Source organism: Macadamia integrifolia, unplaced genomic scaffold (assembly GCF_013358625.1).
Source record: "Macadamia integrifolia cultivar HAES 741 unplaced genomic scaffold, SCU_Mint_v3 scaffold_245A, whole genome shotgun sequence".
In the NCBI taxonomy this organism is placed as follows: Eukaryota; Viridiplantae; Streptophyta; class Magnoliopsida; order Proteales; family Proteaceae; genus Macadamia; species Macadamia integrifolia.
Window position 1 is genome coordinate 136495 of NW_024870655.1, and position 12971 is coordinate 149465.

Below are 12971 nucleotides of genomic sequence, written 5' to 3' on the forward strand. Positions count from 1 at the left end.
GGGGGGGGGGGGGTGGCGGGGGATTTGGGAGAAGAAGGGAGGGAGTAGACTGAATAAAATGCAACAGTGACTTCCCCAAAGAAAAGGAGGAAAATGATGATCCAACAATGCAGCCTACAAAGCGTGGGGCATGCATTTAACAATATGGACTATAAAAATGCACTTTCTTTCTCTCTCACATACACCAAGACACACAAAATCAGCAAATCTTTCACTGGTCAACTTTCCAAATAATTTAAGACTTGAGTTCCCTGGCTGCACAATCTAGGTCGTCGATTTCAAAATAGCAAAGGCCAATTGAATCTCAACCGTCTACCTTTTCCTGTATTTTACTGTGGAAAGTACACCTTCAATCAGATATGATCCGACTAGATTCTTACAGAAACCACTGCCTAACACCTGATCGAAGGCTGCCACAATCCGTAGGCTTTTTTTTTTGGGCAAGAAAAAAGGGTGGGGGTGGCTGAAAATAATTGTGGAAAGGTTTCTGCTGACAGAGCTTTGAAGCTCTGCAACCCACTTCCTGATCTCTCTTTCCCTCTCTTGTCTCTCTATGCCTTCCTCTCCATATATCCCTCTCTGACATCAATTTCAGAGAGAGAAGGAGATTCACAGAAGAGGCATCCCAAGCTACAATTATGGAACCAGAATGTGAGAGAGGGAGAAAGAGAGAGAGAACTTCCAAGCTTGATAGGTATGTTGAGAGAGAGAGAGAGAGAGAAGTATTGAGATAAATAGGGGAAAATAGATGGAGAGAGATGTCACAATGTGATTGCAGATCTCGACATCTCTCCATTAATGGCAGAAACCGAAGACTTTCTGGGGAGATGGTCAACTCAATATTTTACATATCATAAAAAAACCTAAGACAGCCAGATTGATGTGGAGAAAGGGATGGAGGGGGAGAGCGATGGACAGGCCATACTCGGGACAACTGGGGACTGTAAAAATGTAATAAAAAAAAGGATAAATTGTTCAAAATAGGCATTAGCGTCACATGGAGTAAGAAATTTATATTTGTGGGCCCCAACTATGCACAATGTATACAATGTATCTACTTTATATCAGTAATCATACCTCCTGGAACACAAAATTGCTCTGTCAAATTCAAAACACGGACATCAAGATAATAGCTGCAATTGCATGCACTGTTCCTATTCTATTTCAATGGCCTAGATTGCACAGACCAGTGACTCTTGACAAGTTGCTTTTTACGAAGTTAATAGGCATTAGACTTTGATTAGAGTAACTACCAAGGTGCAGCCCAACATTTGGATGGTTGCACAGATGGCCATGTCCACACATAAGAAAACCAACTTGGATTGTAGTTTAAGGTAAAAATCTTGAATAGTATCAATGTGCCACAGAAAATAAATAAATATATTTGCATGGATGTTCTGTATGCATCAGTTTATGTTGTTTCAATTAAAAAACCATGAGGCACCATATGAACATGCAAGGAAGAGACATTATGATCATCCAATCAAGTTCTTATAGGTAGGACCCCTAGATGGAGCCCACTAAATGATGTGGTTCCATCCTCACTCGCACATCTTTAGTTTGAAGTGCTTGCTTGGTCAAATAAACCAACCTGCTTCATTAGATTATTGTAAGCATGGTGTTTTTTATGGCAATTCTTTCATCATTTATTGCATTTCAATATTTTCCAAGACTAGTGGTATAAATGACCTCCATACAGATATGGACAAAAATTTAACAATGAAGCAGATCTTCCCCAACATATTAGACTGTGATTACACGTGGGATAGTGACAGTATACAAGCAGTAATTAATTTCCCCAAGACTATCAACTTTTTTTTATAAATATAGGAAATCATAAGCTCGGAATTCAGCAATGTCTCAATCAAGAAATGATAAACAAGCTCAAACAAAACGAAAAACTCTGTAATTATTTTGGGGATTTAGTGAATCTATGATAAACTATCTGCTTGCAGAGGCATACCTTACAGTTGAACTTCCCTTATCAGAAGACTCACAATGATCAACCTGTTCATTCACGTCAAAGGGGGAACCACTTAGATAATAGTGCCATTATAGAGGACCATGAGAAAGTGAGAAACTCATACACCACCAGGATATCTTCTTAATGCTTGTTATCAAATTTATATAGGTTAAGTACAAAAAACCAATTTCCACTAGAATGGTGCTTATAAAATATGTGCTTTGAATTCATCTACAATGCTTAAATTCCAAAAAAAGTGTTGTCACCACATTAACAGACATTGTTATGGAATCTCAATGAGTAACCTGACATCCTTGGACAGTTCCAAATAATCTACTATAGAATTCCCACGAATTCATGCAGATCAAGTTAGGTACATATAGTTCATGGTAGATGGTTAGAATCACTATTGAGAAAGGTTGATGCCGGGCCAACAGAAAAGAAGAGGATGAAGGGTAGTGTGGATTATTTTTATCCAATGAGGAGTTAGTCCAGTCCATGTCATGTGTTAGTTTGAGTCAGTTTTTATCTTCCTTTTATTGTTAGTAGTTGGCTGAGTCAAGTCCTAGAGTTAGAGGGAAGTTTTTGTAAGCCGTCAATTCAAGTCCTACATCTGTTAGAAGCGTCAATAACAAGTGGGTCAGCTCTGGTTTATGGGTTTTCTTAATTGAATTTTGATTTCCTAGTTGTAATTGGAATACTAGTCTGTTTCAGTAGCCTACAAATAGCTGTACAGGCCTAAAGCCACCCCCACAACTTATGAAATAGAAGTTCTCAGTTCTTTTTAAAAACTGTTCAATTGTAAATTCAGTGGCTCAAGTTGGGTGGATTCCAAAGACACAGCGGGTGGATTCTTGTGCCATTCTTTCCTCTATTCTTATTTATAATTTTCTTCCAGCTTTCTATAAGTTCCAGGTCATATTCTCAGTACCTAGTGGTACACTGGTACCCTTCTTTTAGTGCCACTTTTTTTTTTTTTTCTCTCTCCTCATATCTGCTTAACTACTGATTGGTCTGAAATTTGGTATCTGAGCTTCTGAATCTATTTTCTTACATTTCTGATCACTAATTTCCAATGTTTTACTGCATAACTTCATTATCCAAGTTCTATTCTGAGCTCTCTGTTCTCTCTACATATTCTCCATAGCAACTCTCTAGACTGCTGAGTTTCGTAAGATATTACAGACTTAAAGACCCAAACATCAGCATATTGGAAGTTACTATTTTTCTCTTATTCTGCTCTAACATTGTTTCAGCCAACCTCTTCAATAATTCTGAAATTTGATTTTCTGTTTTCCCACATATTTGAATCCAGATTATATTATTACATTTTTTACCCTTATTTTCTGCTATAATTTCATATCTGCATTTAAGAATACAAACAAGGTTCTAAGTATTGGTAGGTATTGTATCGATACGGTCTGAAATGGTTCAATACAGGACCGATACGAGACCGATGATCAAAGTGCAAAATCAGATTCTTGTTATGTAAACAAAAGGGGACAAATGCCAATTTGATAGAAACAGAAAGGAAAATATAATTAGATGATAAGGTGCATAAATGTGGACAATGTGCAAAGTTATGGAAAGGTAATAAAAGATGGAAGTGACAATGAAAGGTTGAATACTAACATTGTGTAATGGAGGAATGGAATTTTGATCATCAGTGCTTGCAGTTATATCTTTGGGATCTCTGCTCAGTTGATGCTTCTCCACCATCGGTGTCTTAGCTAATGAGCGCAGTGAAGGAGGACCTGATGTCAAGTGTGGCTTGGCCTGACTAGATGCACCTGTGGTTTCTTATTGACCATCAAGGCATCAACACCTTAAGATTATTGCATTTGCCAAAATTTTTAGAACAACTCCCGGAAGAGAATTGTTTCAAGTCAAAATCAAGAAATCGAATGCTTCATAAGCATATAACTTCAATGATATTATGGAGAAAGCCACCGGTAAAAAGAATCAACAAATTTTAAGAAATATGACCCAGTTTATGGTCAAACATAAATTGGACCAGATACTGTCAGGTCAAGTAGCAAATTATTAAACAGCTCACATGAATAGAGATTAAACAAATGGTCACAAAAGACAACTCACCACTCAAGGCCATGTTTAGATCTATTGGAAGATCAGAAAAGGAGTGTTGCTGCTTCGAATGGTGTGTGACAGATGGTCTAAGGCTGAAACCCTCTAATCTTGGAGGTACCTGTAAAGTTATAAACAGTTAAAGCAGATATTAATAAAAATAAAAATTCTCATTCACCAGAAAGGAAAAACAAACACACACACACACAAAAATTCATAGAAATATCTGACAGATGATTGAATGCTAAAGGTATTCACCAACCCTTACTTGTGAGCCATGAAGTAAGCTTGGAGGTGGAGGGGGAAGATCTTGTTGCTTAGAGCTTGACGAAGAATCTCTAGCAATGAAATCCTCCTTTAAGAGGCTACACACCAGAGGGCAGCCTAGTTACAAGAAAGTTCCATGGTAGAAATATTACTGAAAAGCAAACCAATCAATTGAAGATCATTTGACTATTGATATGAAAGGTATACTTTCATGCAGAGTCTATCAACGTTGAAAGGAAATAACATGGCTAACCCACAACAGCAAAGAAAATCCAATAGTTTCCCTTCAACACTACCAATTTACTAAGATAGCTTGAACCAAACCATATGTTTACAATAGTTTCACAAGCACTAATTACTAAAAGCAATAAGATCCAAAGATTTCATCATGATCAGAGACTAAGCACCTATTATTTTGGCACCAAAACTGAACAACATAACTAAGCATGGAACTTCCATCACTCCTATTGTATGTAAGAAGCACTACATGCAGAGAGAGAAAGTCACTTAGTTAAGATCTCAATCTTCAAGCTGATTAAACCGCAATGGCAAATCAGTGCTGGAAGGATATAGTCTTAACACCTAAATGTCCCAACTGAATCAGTGACCTATACAATCATTTGTGTGTGTGTGTGTGTGTGTGTTTAGGGGGGGTGATGGTGGTCGACCACTCCAGCCTGCCTGTCATGGTTTCATTCTCTAGCCAAGAAGTTTCTAAAAAGAAGGGGGAAAAAAGGAACATTAATAAGAATGATATGATATTCATATAGTTCTTCTCTTCTTAAAGCATATTGTTTTGACTATACCCAATTGCATGGTACTTCCAATAGCAAAACCCAAATTCTGTATAGAAAATATCCTATTTTTTCTGAATCACCTAGGAAAAACAATTATATAACTAAAACAATACAGTTGTGTGTCTGTAAATGTGTGTTTGTCTGTCGAACTGAGTCCTTTCAATGAATATGGCCAATCACAATTTCAGTCATGAGATGCAACCGTACCAAGCAGGAAATGGTTTCATATAACTACAATAGACAGCCAAAAACATTCACTGAATTTGAAAAAAGAAATGGCTCCACACCCTAATTTTTTGAACTACCAACCTAGCTCAAACAACCTTATTCTTAAGGGAAGAGAGAACCCTACCATTACACCTATCGGAAGAGATCAAATCATATAGCCTGCAGTGGAAGAGGCTCTGGTACATCTCAAATTCTATAGGTTTTTAAGTAGGAATGATTTCAGTGAATAGGAATAAGTGTCGGCTGCGGCTGTTGGTTGTACTAAAGGAAATCTAATGGAGGAATGCAGTCAATGGCAAAACCAGATTCAGAAATATAGAATCAGAAAAAGAATAAAGAAAAGAAACAGGTTCAGATTCAATAGATTGAAATGTAACAGTATTGGATAGAAAAGAGAGCAAAAAATTGATGAAGAATATGAAAAAACAGATTATGAAGCAAAATGATGGGAGAAATAAAGTACCTAAACAAACCTGCTTCAGCCATGGGATGATCTGTATTTTGGAGGTACAGAAGATGCACAAATCAAACTAACTCATCAATGAGCTTAATGGACCAGGCTAATGCAAAGTGGAGTTCAAACTAAGGGAGTGGTTTAGTTCTAGTGTCCCTTGTAGTTATTGTGTGTTTTTCTTCTCTTCCTTTTAGTTTATGATGGTACACCAATTCCACAATTTCTTGTCTAGATGAACCAAGAAGTTGTTAATAATTTCATTGGCATAAAGTTTGTACAAAGAACCTCTTTGACCATCACCCTCCTCTCTATTTCCAATGCGCCTCCTTTTCAATGGGATAATTTTAAACTTAATCACTTAACATTGTCCTTCCTTTGCTTGCCTGTCATTAAGGAAAGAAAATCTGGACTGCCTAAGAAAGTCAAACTAAAAAATTTACTTTATCTATTGAACCATTAAGTGGAAGTTTGCAATTTTGAGCTGCGAAATGAACATGTAACATCAAAGTTTGCCACATCCACATGGTTTGAGTGAAAGCACAAAAAACAAGTTGGAAATGAATAATTAGAGCATTTTCAAATATTAGCACTTTTGCATAAAAAAATAAATCTTATAAAAAGGAAACTTCAGACTAATTACAGTTTCATGTTACTATCAAAGGGAGGAGACCACAGAGACAGCTTTTTTTTTCCCCTTTCCAGCATGCATATCGATTCTTCCCATTAATAAGCAGAGAACATTCTGGTTATTGAAATACTAGGGCTAGCAGATTACTACAGAAAAATAGGTGAATATTTGTGAGAGACATAGTGCTCAAACCAGATAAGACATACCTGCCATAAGTCAAATGTGGGGGTTTTGGAAGATTGTCAATAGATGGATTTCCATCTGAACGGGCAACATGAGTCCCTACCTGCATATGTTGGAGAAAAAGAAATGTTATGATTGCTTATAAATGTATACAACTCTAACCCATGTCACTGGATTGAGTAACTAATATTTTTGGCAATGATTTACCAACAAGTGATGGAGATTGGGAGTGACTTAGTTTTTTATTTAGTCCGCTTGTTTAAAAAATAATAATAATAAATTTATTAACTAATTAGTTAAAAAATAATGCAGCTTGATCAACTATAACACTTCCTCATAATATGTTGGCCCCAGTTAAGTACCTAATAGTCATCATGCAATCACTATATCATCATATAGAATGAATAAAACAAGTTCTGCACATTAACATATCAAAATGAGACACCACAAAACTGAACTAGTAACCACAGATTGTTCTCCACAGATTAGAATTTGTAAACAATAGAGAAGAAAAGAGAGAGAGAGAGAGAGAGAGAGAGAGAGAGAGAGAGAGAGTTGTGATCTGGGTAATGGGAGTCTCAATTGATGACATTGGGCTGCCCTGCTCAATTCATTATATAGACTAGCAATTATATACTCCTAGTAGGAATAGAAAGAAATAAAACAGGAACCAAATCTAACTCCTAATTCTAATCTACTAACAAATTATAGATAGACTAGAACACTCCTAAGGGGAGTCGTGGCTTGCGCTGGACAGCTAGCCATGACTCCTCTTTCTCACGCCATACTTGTAACAGAATTCATGCATGAGCATTCAAGCCATATCTGAAAGGGAACAGAAGGTGGGTAAAAAAATCTGCAAGGTTCATTGATCAATCAGCTAAGGAACCAAAAACACACAACATACAATTCAGAAAGCCAAGTAAAAATTGTAAACGAGTACAAGAAAAAATAGAGTCAAACTATTAGGTGTTATAAAATATAAACATGGCTGCTTTCAATATTTACCGTTGGATGAACCTCCCTGTGTGGAAAGTCCGGAGTTGTTTCCGAGAAGAACTGAAAAAGTTCGAGTGTACCATCTACTCCAAACTCCTGACATAGCAGCAAGTATAGGGAGAGCTGAAAAGGTCAAAATAATTCAGAAAGAACAATTAAGGGAGAGGAATAAATAGATGTATACCCTATTCAAACCTCCATTAACCAAGATCTTTGCCACTGGAATATTGCCACCAGTTTCATCATCCTTATACCCAAATAAAGTTTGAAAGTCCCTGTCTCCATTAGATTTTGATGAATATTTTGAAGGAGACCTAATTGTGATTGACTCCTTTTTATGAGATATAGCCTCAATCTTTGCCTGCATATTCAAAAAATTAATTGCAATTTGTAATGGTATAACAACAGTGACATAAGTAAAGTATGTTTGTAATCAAGTATGCACAAAACATAGTCATTATATGAAAATATGTTCATATACAATACACAATTACAAATAAAAATTGCAATTTAATCAATGGAAACAGAAATCTATAAAGATAAAATCATAGGGGAAGGCATCTATATTTCAAAAAAACTGACAAATTTGAACAGTTTCCCTTCTTACCAGTGCCCTCCCCACTCCACTGCCCTCTTTGAGGATTGATATTTTACTCTTCTATTGAATAATTTTATGAATCTTCTTTATCAGAAGTGAAATCATTATCCCTAACACAAAGAGGATTCATCTGCTTAGTTTTTGTCCCTAAACTCAATCCTTCAGAAGAGTACTGCACCAGTGCAGCCTGCATATTCTTGGGGTCCGTTTGATAACGCTTCTGCTGTTTCTGTTTCAAGAAACGGCAGAAACAGAAATTGCTGTTTCTGGAAACAGAAACAGGTAAGAAGGGTGTTTGATAATTCTTGTTTCTGGAAACAGAAACGGGTAAGAAGGTGTTTGATAAAAATCCAAAATGGGAAAAATTCACTTACCGAGCTCGCCTGCTATCTCTAACTGGGTTTGGATTCTTAGCCGAACTTCGAACAGAATGAGAGGAACTGAGTACGCTTCAGATTTGAGAGGAAAAGAGAGGGCTTTTATCTTTGGAGGTGAGAGTATCTTCAAAAACAAGAAACGAATCTCTGCACGAATCGTACGAATCTCCTCACCGTATGGGTTCACGAGATGAGCAGTTGATGGAAAACTAGGGTTCACGAGATGAAGATGGAGAAGGAATCGTCAGGGTCCAGAGACAGGGGAGGTTCAATCTCTGCCGTAGCTTGCGTTCTTCGAAGGGAATCTTGACTTCTTCTCCTTTCACTGTGAAGAGGGTGACCGCAGGAGGGGCAGAGAAGTCCGGTGATGTCGGTTACGCAGAAGGAGCAGAGCCTGAACTCGCAGGGCTGCAGGTCGTCTTCTATTCTTGTACAGGGAGGCTAAACTCGCGATCGTCGAATGCTTGGAGATCCCCGGCGTCGGTTACGCCAGAGGAGATCATTGCTTCCTCGTCGTCGGTTACACAGGAGGAGATCGCTGCTTCCTCGTCGTCGGTTACGCAGGGGGAGAAGAGATCTCGGTGAACTGGGGAACCGTCGTCTTCAACGGTTGTACAAGTCTCTTCTCTGTCGATCTTCGAATGAAGGTCCCAATATGTACTTTGGTTTTGTAAAAGGGTCGGGGTATCGAACCATTGTTCCGCTTTTTTGTTTCGAGAAACAAGCGAAACAAGTAAAACTTGTTTCGTCATTCATGTTTCTTGAAGCATAAATGATTATAAATTTCAATTTATGCTTCAAGAAACAAGTAGAACACAACACGTTTACCAAACGGTATTTATGCCATTTCTGTGTTTCTGAGAACAGAAAAATACAGAAACACTTTCTGGTTACGTTATCAAACGGGCCCTTGAATGTTCCAATACCAAAGGAAGATCCAAAGTTGAGGAAGAAGATTTACTTGCCTATTCAATAGCAAGGAATAAATACAGCTTCTGCAACTGATAGGGAATGGCAAAAGACAAAACATGTTTCTGTAGATGCATCCTATTGGGATTCTTGAAGAGATTGGTTGTTGTCTTCAGGATGATTGTTGGTTATGGATTAACAACAAGCTGAGTATACTTCAATCACAATCAATAAAGGTGCCCCCTTCCTTCAGTTTCTTTTGGTTGTGAGTCTGTGGTAGTTATCATAGAATGCAGATCCCATGTTTTCAAGGAGCTAGAATAATGGCTCTCTTGGTGAAGCAAGTATCTGAAATGTCCCTTACTTTGGAAGGGAATTAGAGAGCATTCTGCAAAGTCAAATGGAAAAATGGCACTTGATTTAAAGATACAGCAAATATAATGGAGGGTAGCAAAGAAATGCTTCAAACACACAGAGATTCAAAACGTCACTAATCATGGCTAGAGTGCTGCAATGTGTTTTCTTTACAATTTTCAGAGAAACTATTCATTACCCCATTTAGGAAGATGACTGGAAGTTAGTTTGGCATATCATGTCCCAGTCCCGAATTTACAGCAATATAGGGATCTCGAATGAAGGGCTTGACCGGATCTCTTTTTATTAAGGGATTTGTTAAGGTTTCCCACATCTATTATAAGTAAGCAAGAGTCAAAATACTACCCACCAAAAAAAAAAAGAAAAAACCCAACTTCCAAAATAAATTCAGCCCAGCATTTACAAACAAAAAATTCGAACACATGAAACAGCATTGATCATAATTTATCAGTGATTGGATCAAATTTACAATGAAGTTAGCACCCTGCTTTCGGAGAGTTTTTTTTTTTTCTTTTTTTAGGTGCCATTGATTAGTCATCAACGGAATAAGAATTAACTGATTTTCTTGAAAATAAATTCTGGATATTTTTTTTTGGGGGGGGGGGGGTTGGGGGTGATACTTTTCTTACAGATACCTCAAAGTCAATGTCCTTTCTTCCCGAGTGAATCTACCTCAAAAGATATATATATATATATATATATATATAAAACAACAATAACAACAACAACAACAATAACAACAACAACAACAATAGTCGAACTTTACAGAATTACCTTGGCCATTCGAATCCTCTTAGACAATCCCATCAGCTTCTCATTCTCTTTCGCAGTCTACAAACACAGAATCATCAACAGAGGTTAGTAAATACAAGAATATGAGCAAAGCATAACAAATTCAACCTAGCGTAAGAGAAATTCAAGTTCCAAAAATCAAATCGGCGTACCCTTTTAGAAATTGTATCGAAAATACGATCGGCAGAATGCTCAAGATCAATGAGCGAATCGCGAATTTGCTTGTAGCTCGCGAGGTAACCCTCGCGCCTACGGTTTTCATCCTCGGACACGCGAAGCATTCCGCCTCTGCTACTGCTACCGCTACCGAACCCAGCCATGGTAGAGACTAGAGAATAGAGACTGGAATTCTACAAAGCTTGGAGTTGCAGAGGCGCTGTAACTAAATTTGCCACGTGTCTCGTGTTGAGATGTGGGATCCACTAATCAACAGATTAAGTGGACCAAGTTTCAGATTTTCTTAGCCACGTCCGTGAGCATGCCCCCACGGCATTTGTAGGCAAAGTAAGGAAATGCTAACAACACAGTTCTTATCACTGCGAGGATGCAAATTTCAACCCCTCAGGAGTTACCAATTTCAATCCTTTCATTATTATAAAAATAATATAGAAAATGGATAAAAAGGACTTTTTTTTTTTAATATCAAATTTCATCAATAAATCAACCCATCCAAAATATAAAAATATACAAATATACAAATATAATATAAAAAAAAAAAACAACAACATCCAAGCATTTTTTTTCCTCCTAGAGTACAATATATTTTTTTTAATTGAATGAGAATAAATGAAGAAATATTAAATCCTCCCATGTCGAATTTATGTCATTTCCATAATTATTCATACTATTTTTTTATTTTTTGGTGAAAAATTCTTACTATTTTTTTTTTGGGTAAGGTGTACTCAATCAACGATATAAATGGAATTCATAAAACTCACCAAAAACTATGCTAAAAGGCAAAGTAGATAAAGAGAGAGCAAATGAAAGGAGGGTAAAAAGAGTGCCTTCTTGAGAGAGAAGACACAAAACTAACTATTGCAGATATCCAATGTCTCTAGATGATGCAAAACGAAACATTGTTGACATAGATAAAACATACCTCATGGCGATGATGCGTCAGACAATTCTACCAAACAAAAAAAAGATGACGTGGCAAACAATGCTCATCCAATGTCAGAAAACCTTATTGCAGATCGAACATAGTTTAAAACATGTATAAATGTTCATGACAAATATCGATGTATAATAGACTTTGACTGACTTCTAATGAACAAAAACTAGCATTAGGGAAAAGACATTTGACGTCAGAATCTACACAGACAAAAAGAAAATCGGATATAAGTCCAACCGGAAAAAAAAGTATATATATATATATATATAATAGACACACACACTCACTCAATGACTCAAAAGCGCCTAGCCTATGCTTCGGTATGGTTCGGCCTAACACACGTGTGAAAATAAACCTCAAACCCCCTAGAGAAAATAGAGCATAGTGAGTTTTCCTTTCAAGGAACACCATAGTTGTAGCTCCAATTATATAATATGAACCTCACTCTTGTCTCTTCCATAACAATGTCGGACTAAAACTACTACTTTGCTTTACAATAAGCAACATCAACGAGGTATTGGGTTCAAACTTTTGTGTGGGAAAAAAAAGGGTATTTTGAAGCTTGCTTTTCTTTTATAAATTCATAGGAGAACGAACACTATTCGTCTAGCGTACCCCCCGCGTTCAGATATGCCCTTGCTTTCAAGGGGACTATGAAAAGACACCCTTGCCCACTAAAAATATGGGGGTTTTACATGTCTAGGCACATGGGGAACTTTAGACGGACAACATTCCTCCTCCCTAAATTCATTTAGGGAAAGAGAAGCTACTTGCTCGCATTAGTGCGAGGAACCATGGGAGAATGTGTCGAGGCATCTAACAAAGGGGTAAGGTGATCATTTCGCCGCCACCATGATTGGGCATATGAACACATGACCAAGTAGCATTCTTTTCTCATCCATATAATACAATATGGGTCATTGGCAATTCTTTCCTCTTGGCCCTTGCTTCAATGTCCTTGTTGTGACAATGGCAACAACCAATGGAGCAATTGCAACCTAACTAAAAGATAAGAAGAATCTGTTGCTTATGGTAATTAAAGATCACATCATCAAGTAATTACATTTCACGTTAAAGGGAACGGCAGGTTTGGACATGGGTGGGATTTGCACCACTGAAAATGGATGGATTTTTTGGGAAGTAGAAAAAGAATAGGCTCATACCATTAGAAAGTGTATCAACATTCTATGTTCTCAAGAATGCAA

General features: G+C 37.2%; 1 protein-coding gene and 1 pseudogene across 2 annotated transcripts in view; both read right to left on the reverse strand.

Moving 5' to 3' along the window:
- The window catches only part of LOC122071519, a 13974-nt gene extending 2788 nt beyond the window's left edge, over positions 1–11186 (reverse strand). Inside the window, exons 1-9 of one of the 2 annotated variants that reach the window (XM_042635890.1) lie at positions 10808–11186; positions 10638–10694; positions 7789–7965; positions 7614–7700; positions 6629–6708; positions 4317–4413; positions 4061–4169; positions 3596–3753; positions 1964–2007 (exon numbers count right to left, since the gene is read on the reverse strand). In XM_042635890.1, the coding sequence (XP_042491824.1) occupies positions 1964–2007; positions 3596–3753; positions 4061–4169; positions 4317–4413; positions 6629–6708; positions 7614–7700; positions 7789–7965; positions 10638–10694; positions 10808–10975 (977 nt within the window). In that variant the 5' untranslated portion in view covers positions 10976–11186. Of the gene's footprint in view, positions 1–1963; positions 2008–3595; positions 3763–4060; positions 4170–4316; positions 4414–6628; positions 6709–7613; positions 7701–7788; positions 7966–10637; positions 10695–10807 lie in introns of both variants that reach the window. The other variant, XM_042635889.1, reaches the window with a different exon arrangement.
- The window catches only part of LOC122071521, a 66991-nt pseudogene that overhangs the window by 20709 nt on the left and 33311 nt on the right, over positions 1–12971 (reverse strand).